The sequence below is a fragment of the Carettochelys insculpta genome, chromosome 10 (assembly GCF_033958435.1).
Source record: "Carettochelys insculpta isolate YL-2023 chromosome 10, ASM3395843v1, whole genome shotgun sequence".
Taxonomy (NCBI): domain Eukaryota; kingdom Metazoa; phylum Chordata; order Testudines; family Carettochelyidae; genus Carettochelys; species Carettochelys insculpta.
The window spans coordinates 4,725,556-4,742,840 of record NC_134146.1 but is presented as its reverse complement, the minus strand read 5'-3'; the positions used below and the strand labels follow the sequence as shown (position 1 = coordinate 4,742,840).

At 45.4% G+C, this 17,285-nt stretch overlaps 1 protein-coding gene across 3 annotated transcripts in view; it reads right to left on the bottom strand.

The window, feature by feature from the left end:
- Positions 1-17,285, bottom strand: part of EHHADH (enoyl-CoA hydratase and 3-hydroxyacyl CoA dehydrogenase) — a 39,740-nt gene that overhangs the window by 16,449 nt on the left and 6,006 nt on the right. For 2 of the 3 annotated variants that reach the window (XM_075004371.1, XM_075004372.1), the window contains exons 2-5: positions 15,979-16,082; positions 13,770-13,945; positions 9,104-9,215; positions 3,187-3,291 (exon numbers count right to left, since the gene is read on the bottom strand). In XM_075004371.1, the coding sequence (XP_074860472.1) occupies positions 3,187-3,291; positions 9,104-9,215; positions 13,770-13,945; positions 15,979-16,082 (497 nt within the window). The remainder of the gene's footprint in view (positions 1-3,186; positions 3,292-9,103; positions 9,216-13,769; positions 13,946-15,978; positions 16,083-17,285) is intronic. The other variant, XM_075004373.1, reaches the window with a different exon arrangement.

Below are 17,285 nucleotides of genomic sequence, written 5' to 3'. Positions count from 1 at the left end.
ATATAGGTGGTATCCATTTATTCTTATCCTTAATTATCTTTTACAGACCTGTATATCTATCTGCATCTATAACAGATCTGTATCTGACTTAAGTACTGTATCCTTCCCTAGGAACATTCCATAACAATTTGTGGATGAAGGGCGTTCTTTGAATAGGTGCAGTCTGCATATACAATTCTGTTAAGAACATATTGTATTAAACAAGGATGTCTTGCACAGTACCAGCCTATCAGTATGAAATCTGAAAGACTGAGTGTTTGCCATAAAATCTATAGCACCAGCAAACAGCAAAGCTCTGGAGGAAAAATGGTCTGCAAGTTGCTTTTTGAAACTGATCTTCCATTTATCTGGCCAAGTATCTGACCAAGCACAGAAATTCCAGCAGTGCCACGCGTTATTCTTCATAAGCAATTGTCCACTTTGTACTTGGGGGGAAAAAAGTTCTTCACCAGCCCTATCAGAACCATGCTTAACTCTGTGCAAGGATTGTGGACACAAATCTTATTATTTGCCATGCAACTGGGCTGTTGTCTCCCACAAGATACAGGTACATGAGCTAGCTGGAAAGCACTCATAGACATTTGAGCTCATGTGTACAGCTCAAAGTGCTGAGACTGCTGCATCTTTTTTTAAAGGAGTTTAGCACTGATGCTGCTGGTTTGCCATAGTATGTATGACAGTGAAGTGTAGTATACAAAATCTATGTTATAAATCTCTCCCATGATTTCTGTGCCAATTCATTCTTTCATCTTGACCAGGGACCATGCAGCTAAGTAGTATACTGACAAGTGTTCAGATTCCAACGTTCTTCAGCAAGGCCAAGGGGCAAATCCTCAGAGCAGGTGAGAAATCAGAGCTGATACTGCTATTTGGGAAATGTGGACAGCTGAAGCAGATGCCAAGAAAGCTGGAAAGGATACGCTGCCATTAAAAAAAGCCCTGGGCCACTTGCTATGAGCTGTGTTTGCCTCAGTGCTCATGGAGTTAGTTCTGGTTTGCCACTGAGGATGAAACTGAGATACAGAAATTTTCTGGTCATGACAGTGAATATGTAAATCTTAAAAGCAAATGGCATCAAGGAACAGAATGTTGGATGATTCATCAAGTCCTGAGGTTCTCCTCTGAGGTCATGCTGGCTCTCACCATTCTCAGTCACTGAACAGTGAAGAACCAACTTGTCACAGAGAAGAAAATAAACATTCAAATGTTTAGGGTTTTATTTATTTCAAATAATACTAAGCTGAAAAACAGAATATTTGCCAATTCTACAATGTGTGTACCACAGTTACATATCTTTGTTATAAACACTAGTATCAGCCCTACACAGCGAACCAATCCATCACCCTGGAGCATACTTCAGAGTGAAACTATTGTTTATTGGAAAGACATTGCTGAGAAAGGCAATAATTTCTCCTCCAAAAAATAGAGGACAGGCAAACACAAAGATAGAGGAAAGGCAAAAGTTTCATCCAACACAGGTAGATGGCATAGATGAACGGATGTTTCTTTGCTTAGAACTAACAGCAAAAGCATATGACCACATACCTCTAGAGCTTTATATTTTAATTTGCTGTAGTTGTTTGAACAAAAAAAGGACTGCTTATACGATACATGAACTGGAAGAGACCTTGAGAGGTAGTCAGATCTAATCCCCTTCACTCACAGCAGGACTAAACATCCCCTTCACTCACAGCAGGACTAAACATCTACGTCATCCCTGGCAGATGTTTATCTAACCTGCCCTTAAATACCTCTACAACCTCCCTAGGCAGTTTATTCCACTACTTAACCACCCTGACAGTTAGGAAGTTATAGAACCGACTGATTGTTGCTAATAATAATAAAAAAAAAACTTTAAAATATCCTGAGCACAGAGAGAAGCAAGATTATTTACCTCAGGAGACCACTTCTGCCAGGGCACTCATGGACAAAATGAAAGTGAAAATGGTGCAAAATTTTGATCTGGAGCAAAAATCCATAAATGAAATTAGGGTTAAAAACTGTTCACACAGTCTAGAATTCTCCGTTTACCCTTTGGACTATGCTAGCAGACCACAAGTCCTCCAAGTCCTCCAGGAAATAGGCAGCAGAAGGGCAAAGTGTCTGCAAACTTATCTGGTTGAAGAGATGGAAGTGGACAAACACCATACCAGAAGAAGCACGGGTGGAGGGTGGTTCTGTCAGGAAAAGGCACGTGGCCAAGACGGCTAAGGAATATGCTGACCCCAATGCTTCCCTACTTGGCCTTCCTCACATGCAGAACTCCAGTGGAGTTTAGGATGCTCTCCCCAAAAGAGCCCCCAAAGTAGAATAGTTGTGGAAATTTTCATGATTCAGTGAATCTACCCCAGTGATTCTTTGATCCTGAATAACCCCTCGATGGGTGTGGCCACCCGATCCCTCCCTTTTGGAATGGGCATGTAAATTGGGAAGAAGGTTGCTTTTGAAATCGGGGCACACTTTCGAAGGAACCTCGGCTACACAGCTATTTTTATTTCAAAGTCAACACTTTCAACAGGCCGGGTGCCTGTCATTATGCAAATGAGGCACTGAATATTCATATCAGCACCTTATTTGCATTTTCAAACAGCCATAATTCACATGCACCTTCCAAAAGGGAGGGGTAGCGTGGCCACAGCCTTAGAGACAAATTTATGGGACCATTTAGCCTGGCTGGGGATCTGCCATTACAAAGAGTTCTCTTAAAGCATCCCATATTGATTATACAGCTGAGCTGTGCAGCGCACCCACAAGCTGACCTGCCCAAGAACTTACTGTGTCAAGCTAGAAACCCTCCTGGGTAGGAGCAGTGCTGTTCCTCAAGGGTGTGGAAGGGTGTATGCTTAGCAAGCCCAGGCCACTGGGAATCTGTGTTGCTTTCACAGTATTTTTGTCCCTCTCTCCCCTCATCTGAATTTGTTGAGTTCCTTGAAGCCCACCGTTGTTTTTGAGTTTTTCAAACCTGCTTCAGAAAAATAACTGCCCCTATGTAAAGCTGACTTATGTGGAACTCAAAACTCAGCAAAGAGGAAGGAGATCAGTGTCTGGAAAAGAGCCAGGGTGCTCTTTTCACAGCAGACCTTTTCCAGTTAGCCCCTGCTGGCTTCCTTCTGGCCTGCTCACCGGATTAGGCTGAGCTACTCCTCACCAACTTGGGCCTTGTCATAATTACACTTCTTCCCTTACCTGACACTTTGTTTGCCAAGCGGATTGCTGCATCAATTGTGTTTTCTTCCACAATTTCATCAATGATGCCCAGCTTCAGTGCTTCTGCAGCCAGCACATGTTTCCCTGCAATGAAGAAATAAAGTGGCTCCAGTTTCCTCCAGTCAGAGATTTCATTTCATTCCATTTGATAAAGCTCCTGTACTTGGCTGGCCTGAGATATGTTCTCAGTTGCGATGCATTAGTCACACCAGATAGGAGCAGGGGCTGCTAACTAAATCATTAATTGCCTTTGCTCTGGAATGGGAAAAGCAGTTGTGCTGAGATGTAACTGACTGTGAGGAAAAAAACAAAAAAACAAAAATGGAAGCTAACAGTAAAAACTGCTGAAGGCCTGATATATCCTGGTCCGTCAGTCTCCTCCTGTTTTAATTAACTTTGAAGTGTGGTTGAACACCTTATATTTCCCCAGATGTGCTCTCTCAGCATAGCAAAATCTCTTTTCATTTAAAATGTCACACTGTCTTACTGCCTGAGGGTTTCAGTAATCTAGTATGTACACACAAAATGGCAGCTCCCTCCTATGAGAAAGACAATGGTAATAAATATCTAGCCAGAGATTATAAAGCCATTCCTTCTGATCCCCAGTCAGACAACATATACTTGCGTTCTGCAAGAGACGCACAGGTATGAACTCATGCACACGTCTGTGCCAAACAGCATCACACACAAGTATGTCTTGGGAGTGTCTGCACACATGGCCTGTTTCTACAAAGGCCACTTTCTTTGAAAGTGGCATGGTAATACAAGGCCTGAAATATGCTAATGAAGTGTGGATGCAAATTCCCCATGCCTCATGAGCATATGCTCAAGTCATTTGGAGTCTGGAAGACCCTTCTTCCGGACTCCACAATGCAGTGTAGAAGCACGGCCACGGGGGTTCTTCTGGAAGGAAGTCCTTCTTCTGGAGGCCCCTTCTTCCCGAAAATTTTTGGGAAGAAGGGGCCTCTGGATGAACGACTTCCTTCCGGAAGACCACCCAGGAGCCGCGCTTCTAAACGGCGTTTTGGAGTCCGGAAGAATGGTCTTCCGGACTCCAAATCATGTGATTGTATGCTAATGAGGCGCGGGGAATTTGCATCTGCACCTCGTTAGCATATTTCAGGCCGTGTACTACCATGCCACTTTCAAAGAAAGTGGCCTGTGTAGAAACGGCCATAGTGACTGTGGATTCATGAATACATACAGAGTCTATTCTAACATTCTGACTTTGTCTAGACCAGAATTTAAAGGTCAAACTGTCTTAGCTAGCTCAGTCAAACATCTTCAAAAATGAGTTAGGACAAGGAGATTTGTTTTTTCTCAGCCCACACAGTGGCTACGTCTACACGTGAAGCCTACATCGAAGTAGCCTATTTTGATGTGGCGACATCGAAATAGGCTATTTCGATGAATAACGTCTACACATCCTCCAGGGCTGGCAACGTCGATGTTCAACTTCGACGTTGCGTGGCACCACATCGAAATAGGCGTTGCGAGGGAACGTCTACATGCCAAAGTAGCACACATCGAAATAAGGGTGCCAGGAACAGCTGCAGACAGGGTCACAGGGCGGACTCAAAGGCAAGCCGCTCCCTTAAAGGGCCCCTCCCAGACACAGTTGCACTAAACAACACAAGATCCACAGAGCCGACAACTGGTTGCAGATCCTGTGCATGCAGCATGGATCCCCAGCTGTGGCAGCAGCAGCCAGAAGCCCTGGGCTAAGGGCTGCTGCACACGGTGACCATAGAGCCCCGCAGGGGCTGGAGAGAGAGCGTCTCTCAACCCCTCAGCTGATGGCCGCCATGGCGGACCCTGCAATTTCGAAGTTGCGGGACGCACAACGACTACACGGTCCCTACTTCGACGTTGAACGTCGAAGTAGGGTGCTATTCCCATCCCCTCATGGGGTTAGCGTCTTCGACGTCTCGCCGCCTAACGTCGATGTTAACATCAAAATAGCGCCCAACACGTGTAGCTGTGACGGGCGCCATTTCGAAGTTAGTGCCGCTACTTTGAAGTAGCATGCACGTGTAGACACGGCTAGTGTGTGTTAAAATACCATTTGCCTTGTCTGACTAGACTTTTTGAAGATGTTCAGTAGATTGAGCTAGCTCAGGGGTCTGGAACCTGTGGTTCTTTAAGCACTTCTTTGTGGCTCCATAGGCTACAACTGCAAAGTATAAAAGGAAAAAAAAGTTATTTTTGATAAATGGTGAATGCCTAAGACCCCAACAACGAGCAACTCATACCTAAATAGCAAATAAGTGATCTCAAAATGGATAACTCCCTCTTTTCACACATGCGGTGCATTGTGGGATATGATACTGTTTTTGTGTTTTGATTGTGTTGCTAATGAAGTCTTGATTTTGAAAAGGAAGCTTCAGGCATTCCTGCTATGAAGGGTAACATGCATTTTAAGAAAGAGAACTAAAATTAAGCACAAAGTAAAACTGCCAGAATTGAAATGGGGTTGGCATGGCTTCAAAAAGAGGAAAATCAAAGGTGAATTAGAGAACTTCAAACTGAATGGATCTAATTCTTCGCATTTATGTTGAGGTCGGCTGGGATCCCTCTATGTCCCATTTGCAATGAGAAATTTGCCAATAACAAAAAATGCAACCTTGAGAGGCAAAAACCACACTACTTTTGCTGAATGGTATCCAGCTGGAGATGCCACAAAAAATATCCATGGAAGAACTGCAATGCAAAACAGAGCAAAGTCAGAACACGTCCGCTAGATGAGTGAAATCAAGGCGCAGCGAAACTATGGCTAGTTTTGTAGCAACTAAAGAGACTGTGAAATGAGAAAAGCCATTCACAATGGGGAATATATAAAAGAGTGTGTTATCAAAGTATCAGAGCAGCTATACAATGATTTCAAGAACAAAATGGTTCAGAATCCAGCATCTTCCCGAGACAGATGGTTCAGGAGTGGAAGTCAGGAAGACAGTGGTACAAACACACATGTACAGTGTGAGGAAATAGAGTATGTAAAAATCATAGAATCATAGAATCCTAGGGCTGGAAGGGACCTTAAGAAGACATTGAGTCCAGCCCCTTACATAGGCAGGATCAACCCTAACTAAATCATCCCAGACAGGACTTTGTCAAGCCAGGACTTAAAAATCTCTAAGGATGGAGATTCCACCACCTCTCTCGGTAAACCATTCCAGTGCTTCACCACCCTTCTGGTGAAATAGTTTTTCCTAATATTCAATCTACACCTCCCCCTCTGTAACTTCAGAACCCTGCTCCTTGTTCTGCCATCCATCACTACTGAAAACAGACTTTCTCCATCCCCTGTGGAGCTCCTGTTCAGAAAGTTGAATGCTGCTATCAAATGGCCTCTCGCTCTTCTCTTCTGCAAACTAAATAACCCCAAATCCCTCAGCCTCTCCTCATAAGTCATGTGCTCCACACCCCTCATCATTTTTGTCACCCTCCACTGAACCCACTCCAATGTATCCACATTCCTCCTATATTGGGGGGCCCAGAACTGGACACATTACTACAGATATGGCCTCACCCGTGCCAAATAGAGGGGAATAATAACTTCTCTAGGGCGCTGGAAATGCTTCGCCTAATGCACTCCAATACCCCGGTAGCCTTCTTGGCTACAAGGACACACTGTTGACTCATCTCCAGCATTTCAGACACTGTAATCCCCAACTCTTTTTCTGCTGCACTGTTGCTTAGCCAGTTGTCCCCAGCTGTAACAATGCTTGGGATTCTTCTGTCCCGAGCGCAGGACTCTGCAGTTGTCCTTGTTGAACCTCATCAGATATCTTTTGGCCCAATCCTCCAATTTATCTAGGTCACTCTGGATCCTATCTCTACCCTCCAATGTATCTAACTCTCCCCCTAGCTTAGTGTCATCTGCAAATTGCTGAGAGTGCAATCCATCCCCTCATCCAGGTAGTTAATAAAGAGGTTGAACAATACCAGCCCTAGAATCAATCCTTGGAGCACTCCACGTGAAACCAACTACCAACCAGACATAGAGCCATTGATTGCTACCCATTGGGCCTGATCATCTAGCCAGCTTTCTATGCATCTTACAGTCCATGTATCCAATCCATGCTTCCTTAACTTATGGGCAAGAATGTTGTTGGAGAGTCTATCAAAAGCTTTCCTGAAGTCAAGGGATATCACATCCACTGACTAGCCCTGTTACCTCACCATAGAAGCTAATCAGACTGGTCAGGCGTGATTTGTCCTTGGTGAATCCATATTGTCTACTCTTGATCACTTTCCCCTCTTCCAAGTGCTTCAAACTGGATTCCTTGAGGATCCCCTCCATGATTTTCCTGGGGACTAAGGTAAGGCTGACTGGTATATAGTTCCCTGGATTGTCTTTCTTTCCTTTTTCTAAAGATGGACACTACATTTGCCTTTTTCCAATCATCCGGGACCTCTCCCAATCTCCATGAGTTTTCAAATTTAACAGACAGGCTACGTCTACACTAGCCCCAAACTTTGAAATGGCCACGCAAATGGCCAGTTCGAAGTTTACTAATGAAGCACTGAAATGCATATTCAGCGCTTCATTAGCATGCGGGTGGCTGCAGCACTTCGAAATTGACATGCCTCGCCGCCGCGCAGCTCGTCCCGACGGGGCTCCTTTTCTAAAGGACCCCGCCTACTTCGAAGTCCCCTTATTCCCATGAGTTGAGGGGACTTCGAAGTAGGCAGGGTCCTTTCAAAAAGAAGCCCCATCGGGATGAGCCGCACGGTGGCGAGGCATGTCAATTTTGAAGTGCCGTGGCCGCCCGCATGCTAATGAAGCGCTGAATATGCATTTCAACGCTTCATTAGTAAACTTCGAAATGGCCATTTGCATGGCCATTTCGAAGTTTGGGGCTAGTGTAGACACGACCACAAAGTCATGTCTGCCTTTCCCACATCATCTCTCACCAGGTTACCTCCCTCATCCAGTAACCATCCCACAGCCTCCCTGATAACCCTCTTATTGTTAACATACTTGTAGAAACCCTTCTTGTTCCCCTTCAAAGTCCTTGCTAGCTGCAGTTCCAATTGTGCGTTCACTTTCCTAATTAATCCCCAGCATTCTCTGGCTACATATTTATACTCCTCCTTGGTCATCTGTCCAAGTTTCCACTTTGAGTTTAAGCTCAACAAAGACTTCCTTTGTAAGCCAAGCTGGTTGCCTACCATATTTGCTTTTCTTACTGCGCTTTGGGATGGCTTGTTCCTGTGCCTTCAGACTTCTTTAAAATACTGCCAGTTCTCCTTAACTCCTTTCCCCTTCATATTAATTTCCCAGGGGATGCTGCCCATCAGTTCTCTCAGGGAGTCAAAGTCTGCTCTTCTGAAATCAAGGGTCTGTATTTTACTGCTCACCTTTCTTCCTTTTGTCAGAATCCTGAAACCTACCACTTCTACTTCTCACACTAGTTTTCCCCGTTTGTGAGCAGCAGGTCATTCTGAGCACAGCCCCTGGTTGGTTCCTTTGGCACATGTACCAGGAAGTTACCCCCCCCACATTCTCCAGAAACTTCCTGGATTGTATGTGTGCTGCTCTATTGGTCTCCCAACAAATGTCTGGGTAAGAAAAGTCTCCCATGAGAACCAGGGCCTGAAATTTGTGAATTTGTGGATGTTTGTGAATGTCCCGCAGTAAACATGTATTGCATTACAAATCATTTTGTGTGCACTGTTCTTAAAATAGGAGTTACAAAAAGTATGGTTTGATATTATTTATAAAGGACCACTTTGTATTCACATGCATTGAGGCTCTTGAATGACTGAGTTGTTTACTGAATTAGAAAACAATGGCTTTTCTTCGTATTACGGTTGCTCACTCCTGAGCAAGCTAATTTGATCCTGTGTCACACATTTCCATCCTACTCTAAACAAAGCCACAGACATTTACCTGTGGTGATTATGTCAAGTGCGGCTGGGATCCCAATCAGTCTGGGGAGTCTCTGGGTTCCTCCAGCAGCTGGGAGTATCCCAAGGGTGACCTCTGGAAGACCTACCCAGGCCTAGAGATGAATGAATTAAAATACAACGTCTAATGAAAGAAAACAATAAAAATATTATAGGTTGAACTTCCCTAATCTGGCACCCTCGGGACCTGATCAGTGCTGAATTAAATAATTTGCCAGACCACGGGAGGTCAATATTGTTTAGCACATTGTCCAATGTTTCTGCTGCTTACTGGGCTCTTAGAAGACCTTTAAAAGTAAAATACAGCTAAATAACAGCACAAAACACTGAGAGCCAGGACTGGTGGCTGGAAACAAACTTTGTGGGGCCATGGGAAACTTGACCATATTTGGCCTTGGTAAATTGGGATAGGCAAATTGTCATCCAGCTAACTAAAATCATGCCGAATTACAGATGTTGCTGGACAAAAGAGTTCTGGATTAGAGAGGTTAAACCTGAACCCACAAGAGATGCCAGCACAGCAAAACCATAATTACATCCCATTCCTTCTAACAAACTTCTCTGAGAAGCCTCACAAAGGTGAAATTGTGATTTTCGGCAGTTTACAACACTGCTAAATCTGAACGCATTTTTAATGGGATTTTAATGAGATACCCCCTAAGCCTGCAGCTACCCCCAAGCTCAAAACCATCACCTGCTAAATTTCAGGTTGCTGCTCCAAAAGTATGGATGCATTACAGCTGTTTCAAAGAAATGGCTGGAGAAAAGTTTGATATTGGCAAAACTACCTATTTTCCCCAACCTAATTCTTGGGACCAACTAAACCATTTTTGTTGAAACTTTAACCATGTGGATGGTGATTTTTTTTTCAAGTTTATCAAAGTACAGATTGAATCTCTCTAGTCCAGCACTCTCTCACCCAGCAAAGTCCATAATCCTGCATGATTTTAATTAGTCGGGATGACCTCCGATCATGGGTGTGTCAAAGTTTCCAGTGATCCCATAAAGTTTGTTTACAGCCACCACTCCTGGCTCTCAGTGTTCTGTGCTGTTATTTAGCTGTAATTTACTCCTAAGTGTCTACTAAGAGCCCAGCAAGCAGCGAAAGTGTTGGTAATGTGCTAGACAATACTGACCTCCTATGGTACAACAAATTCTCTTGTGAGGTCCTGAGGGTGCCAGACTAGAGAGGTTCAACAAGTACGAGCAACTGAAACTGGATGATTATAATAGAAAGTATTACATAATGGAAATATAAACTAGCAGTGTGACCATGGCCTCTGACTAGAATATATTTGTAAACTTCCAAAACAACTCTAATATCACAACAGAATAGCAGAAACTTGCAATTTGGTATGACTGTAAACTTAGGTCTTAGATCTGCCTACAGTAATTTTATGATCAGCCTGTGTTGACTTAATAAATTATGCAGGTTTAAAAGTATCCCAGTGTGCCACATGCCACTGCAGTGCTTTTGGGGAACTTCTTGCAATATGCTGTGAGACAGAAATGTTCCCAGCATGCACCTTTCTCTATCCCATAATGGCATCCATATCCCAAAATGATTGTTCCTTTTTTTTTATTTCCATAAACCCTCACAGCCCTTTTTGCTGTCTAACACGTCTGCCAGAAGCATGGAGCCTGCAGAGCTCTGTGCTATTCTCATGAACTCTGCAAACACCGGAGATGCAATTCTCCCGTATTTCCACATCCACAGGAAGTACTGCAACACTGAGGGACATGACAATTTCTCAGAGGACAGTTTGCTGAGGGACACAGTGAAAAACAATTCAAGGCTTCTGATAGCATTCATGACTGTAAAATTGCATTATAACGCAGGTTTGCTATGAGGAACTTTCAACTGCACAAGGCCAGAGCTGACCTGGTCCCAGCCCCACAGGAGATGGACCACAGAATGAGAAGTGCTTTGACAGTTGAGAAAGTAGTGGCAATCACACTGCGGAACCTTGCTGTTAGTGGGAAATCATTTGGGAGTTGGAAAATCCACAGCAAGGGCCGTTGTCACGCAAGCGTATGGGGACATTAACATAGCTAACCTGCTACATAGGATTTGACTCTGGGCAGGACCTCGAGGGTGGATCTGAAGCTTGGGATTCCTGAACTGCAGGGATGTGACAGATGGCAAGGCACATCACTATTTTGGCACCAGCCCACCTTAATACTGTACAGACTAGCAAGAGAAAGGGCTACTTTTCTATGGTTACGCAAGCCCTGGTGAATCACTGGGGGACACTTCACTGATGCCAGTGTGGGCTGGTCAGAGAAGATCCACGACTCTCACATTTTTAAGTGCATAGGATGGTTCAGAAAGCTGCCAGCTATGACATTCTTTCCCAACCAGTGAATTGCCATTGGTGATGCTGAAATAACAACAGTGATTCTGCGAGACCCAGACTACTCCTTGCTTGTAGAGCTCAAGAAGCCAGAAGCTCATGATGCAGCTACCTCCAGAGCACCAAGGAAAGACACGTGGGCCTTTGGTGGACTGAAGGGACGATGATTGGCTCAAAGATATATCTGACACCTCAGGACACTATGGCTAGACCGCAGACTTCTGTATACAGTTTTGTCGACAGAGCGTGCATCCAGACTGCAGATCTCTTGGAAGAAAGAGGTCTGCCACTTCGGGAGCATTCTGTCGACATCCTTATAAACCTCGTGCCACGGGACAGAAGGGATGTCTTGCCAGATGGGGTTTTTCCTGACACTTGGCCTTGTGTGGACGGGCAACATGTTGGAAAAGCCTCTCTCAACAGAACTGTTGGCAAAAGATATGTAAACTGCACACCAGTTTGTGTATCTTTTGCCTGACAGTTCCCCACAGTCTAGACACAGACTATAGCCACGTCTACACGAGCCGGCTACTTCGAAGTATCTGTGCCAACTTCGAAATAGCGCCTGCCACGTCTACACATGGCGAGCACTATTTCGAAGTTGAAATCGATGTAAGGCGGCAAGACGTCGAAGTCACTATCCCCAACAGGAGATGGGAATAGCGCCCTACTTCGACGTTGAACGTCGAAGTAGGGCACATGTAGACGATCCACGTCCCGCAACATCGAAATAGTGGGGTCCGCCATGGCGGCCATCAGCTGAGGGGTTGAGAGACGCTCTCTCCAGCTCCTGCAGGGCTCTGTGGTCACCGTGTGCAGCAGCCCTTAGCCCAGGGCTTCTGGCTGCTGCTGCTGCAGCTGGGGATCCATGCTGCATGCACAGGGTCTGCAACCAGTTGTCGGCTCTGTGGATCTTGCGTTGTTTAGTGCAAGTGTGTCTGGGAGGGGCCCTTTAAGGGAGCGGCTTGCTGTTGAGTCCGCCCTGTGACCCTGTCTGCAGCTGTTCCTGGCACCCTTATTTTGATGTGGGCCGCTTTGGCGTGTAGGCGCTCCCCTGCAGCGCGTACTTCGATGTAGTGCTGCCCAACGTCGACGTTCAACGTCAACTGCACCAGCCCTGGAGGACATGTAGACGCTATTCATCAAAATAGCTTATTTCGATGTAGCGAAATCGAAATAAGCTATTTCGATGTAGCATACATGTGTAGACGTAGCTTATGTGAGTAAACACAAAGAGGGAAAAGCTGCTGCTATGGTGGAGGTGAAGTATGCCTTTGAACAGCCAGACACAAGAGATATTACAAGAACTCAGTGTCAACCTATGCCATTGAGGAAGGATTTGAAAGAGCACTTTAATAGTCACCAAAAGTCGCATTCTGTCATGGAGAGATCTCTTGGCCTGGAGCCTTGGCTGCTACTAAGAAAAGTTTTGTGTTTGCTATACATTCATAATTACTTTTGGGTGTTTTACTGAAACCAGGAGTTCTATAGCGCTGTACATTTACAAGGTCTGCATGCTCTGAGTACCACCTCACATTCTGCTATATGTGTTATGAACAAAGAGAGTAAATTTCTGTTTTTTAAAACAAAATGGAGTGGTAAAGACAGTGCAGAAATGCAATGAGCACGACACAACAGCCAATGCAATACAAATGCTTAACACAGATTAAGAGCATGGAATTTTTAAATTGGAAAGGCAGCAAACATACCCATCCGCTTCAGTGTACAAATGTAATCCCTTGTGACTGTACGTACAGTAACTGTGAGAATCAGAGGCCAATGTATGTGAAGGTGAGGTTATTCTTGGCGTCCCTATACAAGGAGTGGTAGGGGCAGAAATATAGCCTGTGGTGCACGTTTCAAATGCTGCAGACCCTGGCAGCTCACTAACACCCCCCAACCCCAAATGTATGATGTGGTATTAACTTTGTAATGCAGACCAGGCCTAGGCTCACCCTTCCTGTGCATCTGCTCACTTATTCATAAAGGCAGTGCAGAGACTAGGCAGAGCTGGGGGTGAAGCTGATAAGTGGGCTCCTCAGCAGGCAAATGAGGCATCTGGTTATGAGCTCTTCCCTCCAGTCTTTCTCCTTCTCCCAGAAACCCCCTGCAGCAGCACTCTTATTATTGCAGCCTCAGGTTCCCCTGGGCTCCCAGCCCAGACCCTTCCATTTCCTCTTGCACTGTGAACAGCTAACGGCACATTATGCTGCGCAGGACCTCATCTAGGAGGGCTTTCCCTTCTAGCACATTTATTCCCCTTTGTTGGACTCCTGACACTTAACAGCATGTCACCTGTGCATGTGCAATCCTGTAGTGACAGCCCAATGCCACCTCCAGGCCTCCTCCCAGTGCCAGGCCTTCAATGGCAGCCACCACAGGCTTTTTGCTTCCCTCTATGAGGTCAATCACTGATAGCAGCCTGGGTCTGCCTCCTGTCTGAATGGAGGAAAACTCTTGAATGTCAGCACCTGAGGAGACACAGAGGAGTATAATGAGATCACGAAAAATCAGCAAGGCAGGGAGTGCTTGTCATTGCTTAGAAGACAATTATGCATTAATGCTGAGCAACTGAAGACTCTACTTCAATCCTGAACTTGAAAGACAGCAGCTGCCATGCGCAGATCTGTGGAGTGGGCTGGATGTGGCAGGGAAAAAAAAAAGCAGTAAAGATCATCAAACCCACTCATGTGCACAGAGGACCTTTGGCTTCATCCAAAGAGCAATATTACACTCTCTAAAGACATCCCCTCGGTTACACACTATGGGAGTGACTATGTAAGGGAGCCAGGTACTGGGCTCTCACTGCCCAGAAGCCCTGTTATGTGGGGTCTGCTCCTTGCCCACCTGTTGGATGTCTCAGTGATGGCTCAGCTGAGGGGATACCCTTCCTTTTGCAGCAGCTGCCACAAGATACCGCTATCAGAGTTCAGGAGTTTGGGAAAAGCAGGACTATATCTGTACGCAGACACAAAGGCAGAGAGCTCAACATGGTAGTAGTGCATCAGGGACAAGGTGGGGTTGAGCTGCTCCCCTCCACCGTCAATACTCAGCACGGCAGGTTCTGACCCTGAACCACCCTCAGCCCAACTCCTTGGATCACCAAGGACTCCCAGTGCCAGTCAAAATCAGAACCTGAACAGTGTCAACATGCAGCCCTGTAAAACAGCCCATTCCATTTCAAAACAGGTGCCAATGATAGGATGAGTCAACATTTTCTCTCTTTGCAGGTCATCTTGCTTGGCCTACATCTACGTAGCTCTCTTCAGGGAGTGCCTCCCTGAGCTGATCTCAAATCACGATGAGACTAACCCCCAAAATCACAGGCCACTTGTTCTCAGCAGAGCCTCCACCTCTGGGCAGCGTGTGAGATGCCCTCTAGGCAGTGGCGAGAGACTCTAAATCAGTGATACTCAGACCTCAGTCATTCTGGAGCCAAATCAGCAGTCAATATTACCCAAAGGAGCCACAGCAGTGTGAGTTCGTTGTTCTATTTACAATAGTGCTATGCTGCCAAACCATATGATCTGGGAAATGTTTAGTGTATATTACATACAAATTATTCTCAGAGCAAAATTACTGACCAAGTATCATTTTTATCAGCTACAATTGGACAAATAATCATAATCATAATCATAATAATAATAATAAAACATCCTTATTGTTTAATAATGAAATAATAATTACATGACCCAATGTTTTAGTATCATGTGTTGAAAAGAGCTGCCTCAGACACACTAAAAAGGCGCTTCCGGCTCCTGAGCCTCAGTAGGAGTATTACTGCTCTAGGCAAAGTTTCAGGAAGAAATTTACCAATGGGTGAAAACTGAATATAAAAGAGGAAACACCATGCTAGGAATTTTGGCTGTTTGGATTCCAGAATGGGGAAGCACCGAATGAGGAGAATGAACTCTTCCTTTGGCTGGAGGCTGATCTAAGCTGGTGGACAGTAGGAAAGATGTAAACCTCTGCATATCTTTAATGGCTGTAGAGCCACAGTGAGGTGAAAATGCTTTGCAGAAGAGCTGAGGGCTAAGTACCAGTTGCAAGGTTCTGGGTCCTCCACACACAAGTACCTATCTGTAAGTGCTGAACAGAATTTTTTTCTCTGTATGTTATGTATTTATCAGATATTGGTGTCAATGTTTCTGATTTACATATAATTTCTATTCCTTGCCCATCTTTGTAAACACTAATGTAAGCAAGTCCTATATTTAATATTACACAGGAGCAGGGCTTCCTACATGTGAAGACATAAATCCTCCGTAGCAGTAGTCTAATTTATCCATCTATGAGAAACACTACATTAAAGTAATTTGGTCACTGTGGACTGTTACTGCTAGATTAACATAAGCATATTCAGACTGCAGATCATGCTGCTACTCTGAAGGATCAAAGAGTTGTTTACCTGGATACTTGTAGTTACTGTGGCAAAATTCCCATAGGAAGCTGGAATGACTATTGACATTGCATGTGAGTATACTAAATAAAAAGAAAATCTTACCAGCGCTGAATTTCCCATTGGCCCCACAAATCACAACAGCTTTCACAGCAGGGTCTGTATCTGCTTTCTTCACGGCCTGCTCTAAAGCCCGAACAACTGCAGAGCTAAAACAAATCAGAGAATCATCAACGGATACCTGCCCCCACCAAACATCTGAGAGGCTCACGTTTGGCCTCCTCCTCCCCTGTGAAGTCCCTCAGGCTTCCTCCTTTCCTCCTGTCTTTCCAGGTGATCTCATTGACTCCCGGTTACCAACTGTTTGCTGATGCCTCAAATCTATTTCTCCACTCTTGAGCTACCTCCCCACCTCCAGTTCCACACCTCGGCTTCTCCCTGTGGGCCCTCCAGCAACTGAAGCCAAGATAGAACGCTTCACCTTTCCTACCAACTCCTCCTAACTCCCACTGCTCTGCACCACTGACAATGCTGCCATCTGTCCTGTCAATCACGATTGAAACCTGGGGGCCCTCTGAAGGCACACGTAATTCTCTACCACCCACCCTCCATTGCCACATGGACTTGGGTAAAGAAACTGAAGAAAGAAAACAGAGGCTAAAGCCAGCAAGGGCAGCTTATGCAGGGGACTGGAGATGCTGGTAAGCATACCAGTCTTAAAGGGGCTTTCTCTCCTCTGTCCTCTTTGGCTGTTTGCTGCAAGCCCCCTTCACATTCTCCTGAGCTCACACCTGCTGAACAGGTAACCCCTGCCCATCAGTGTCTCCTCCCCTCCCCTTGTCTTTCTGTTGAGACAATCTCGTCTGATCGAAACCCCAGCCCCTAAAATAAAAAAAATTCTGTGACACTCAGGACACTTGCAGTTATCGCACTGAACATCTGCCTGGAGTATCTCTTTCGGGTGTCAGCCCACGGGGGCAGGGAGCAAATCCCACATTAGCTACTATCTGCACAATGCCCAGCATAAATGCACACAGTCCTCAGTGTTCCTGTGCTCTACTGTAATAAACAAGTTTAATAGTTAAATCTCAACTCCATCTGGCCTCTCACCCAGGTAGCCAGGATCCGGACTGAAGAGACATGTAAATGGGAAGTAGCCCAGGACAGCACACTTGGATTTGCTGTTGGGAGGACCCTGTGGGGGTTATTCCAACAGGGCTGTGGAGTGGGCAGGCTTGGGTCCTGCTACTATAGCCCCATAAGGGCCAAGGTCCAGATGGAGAGCTGAAGATTCCTGGTTTAATGCCAGGAGCAACCACTGCTGCAGCCCTGACGGAGAGCAAGGGCCTGGATGTCAGGCAGGCTAACTGCTCAGCCACCAGGCTCCATCACGCTATCTGGGGCACTATGAC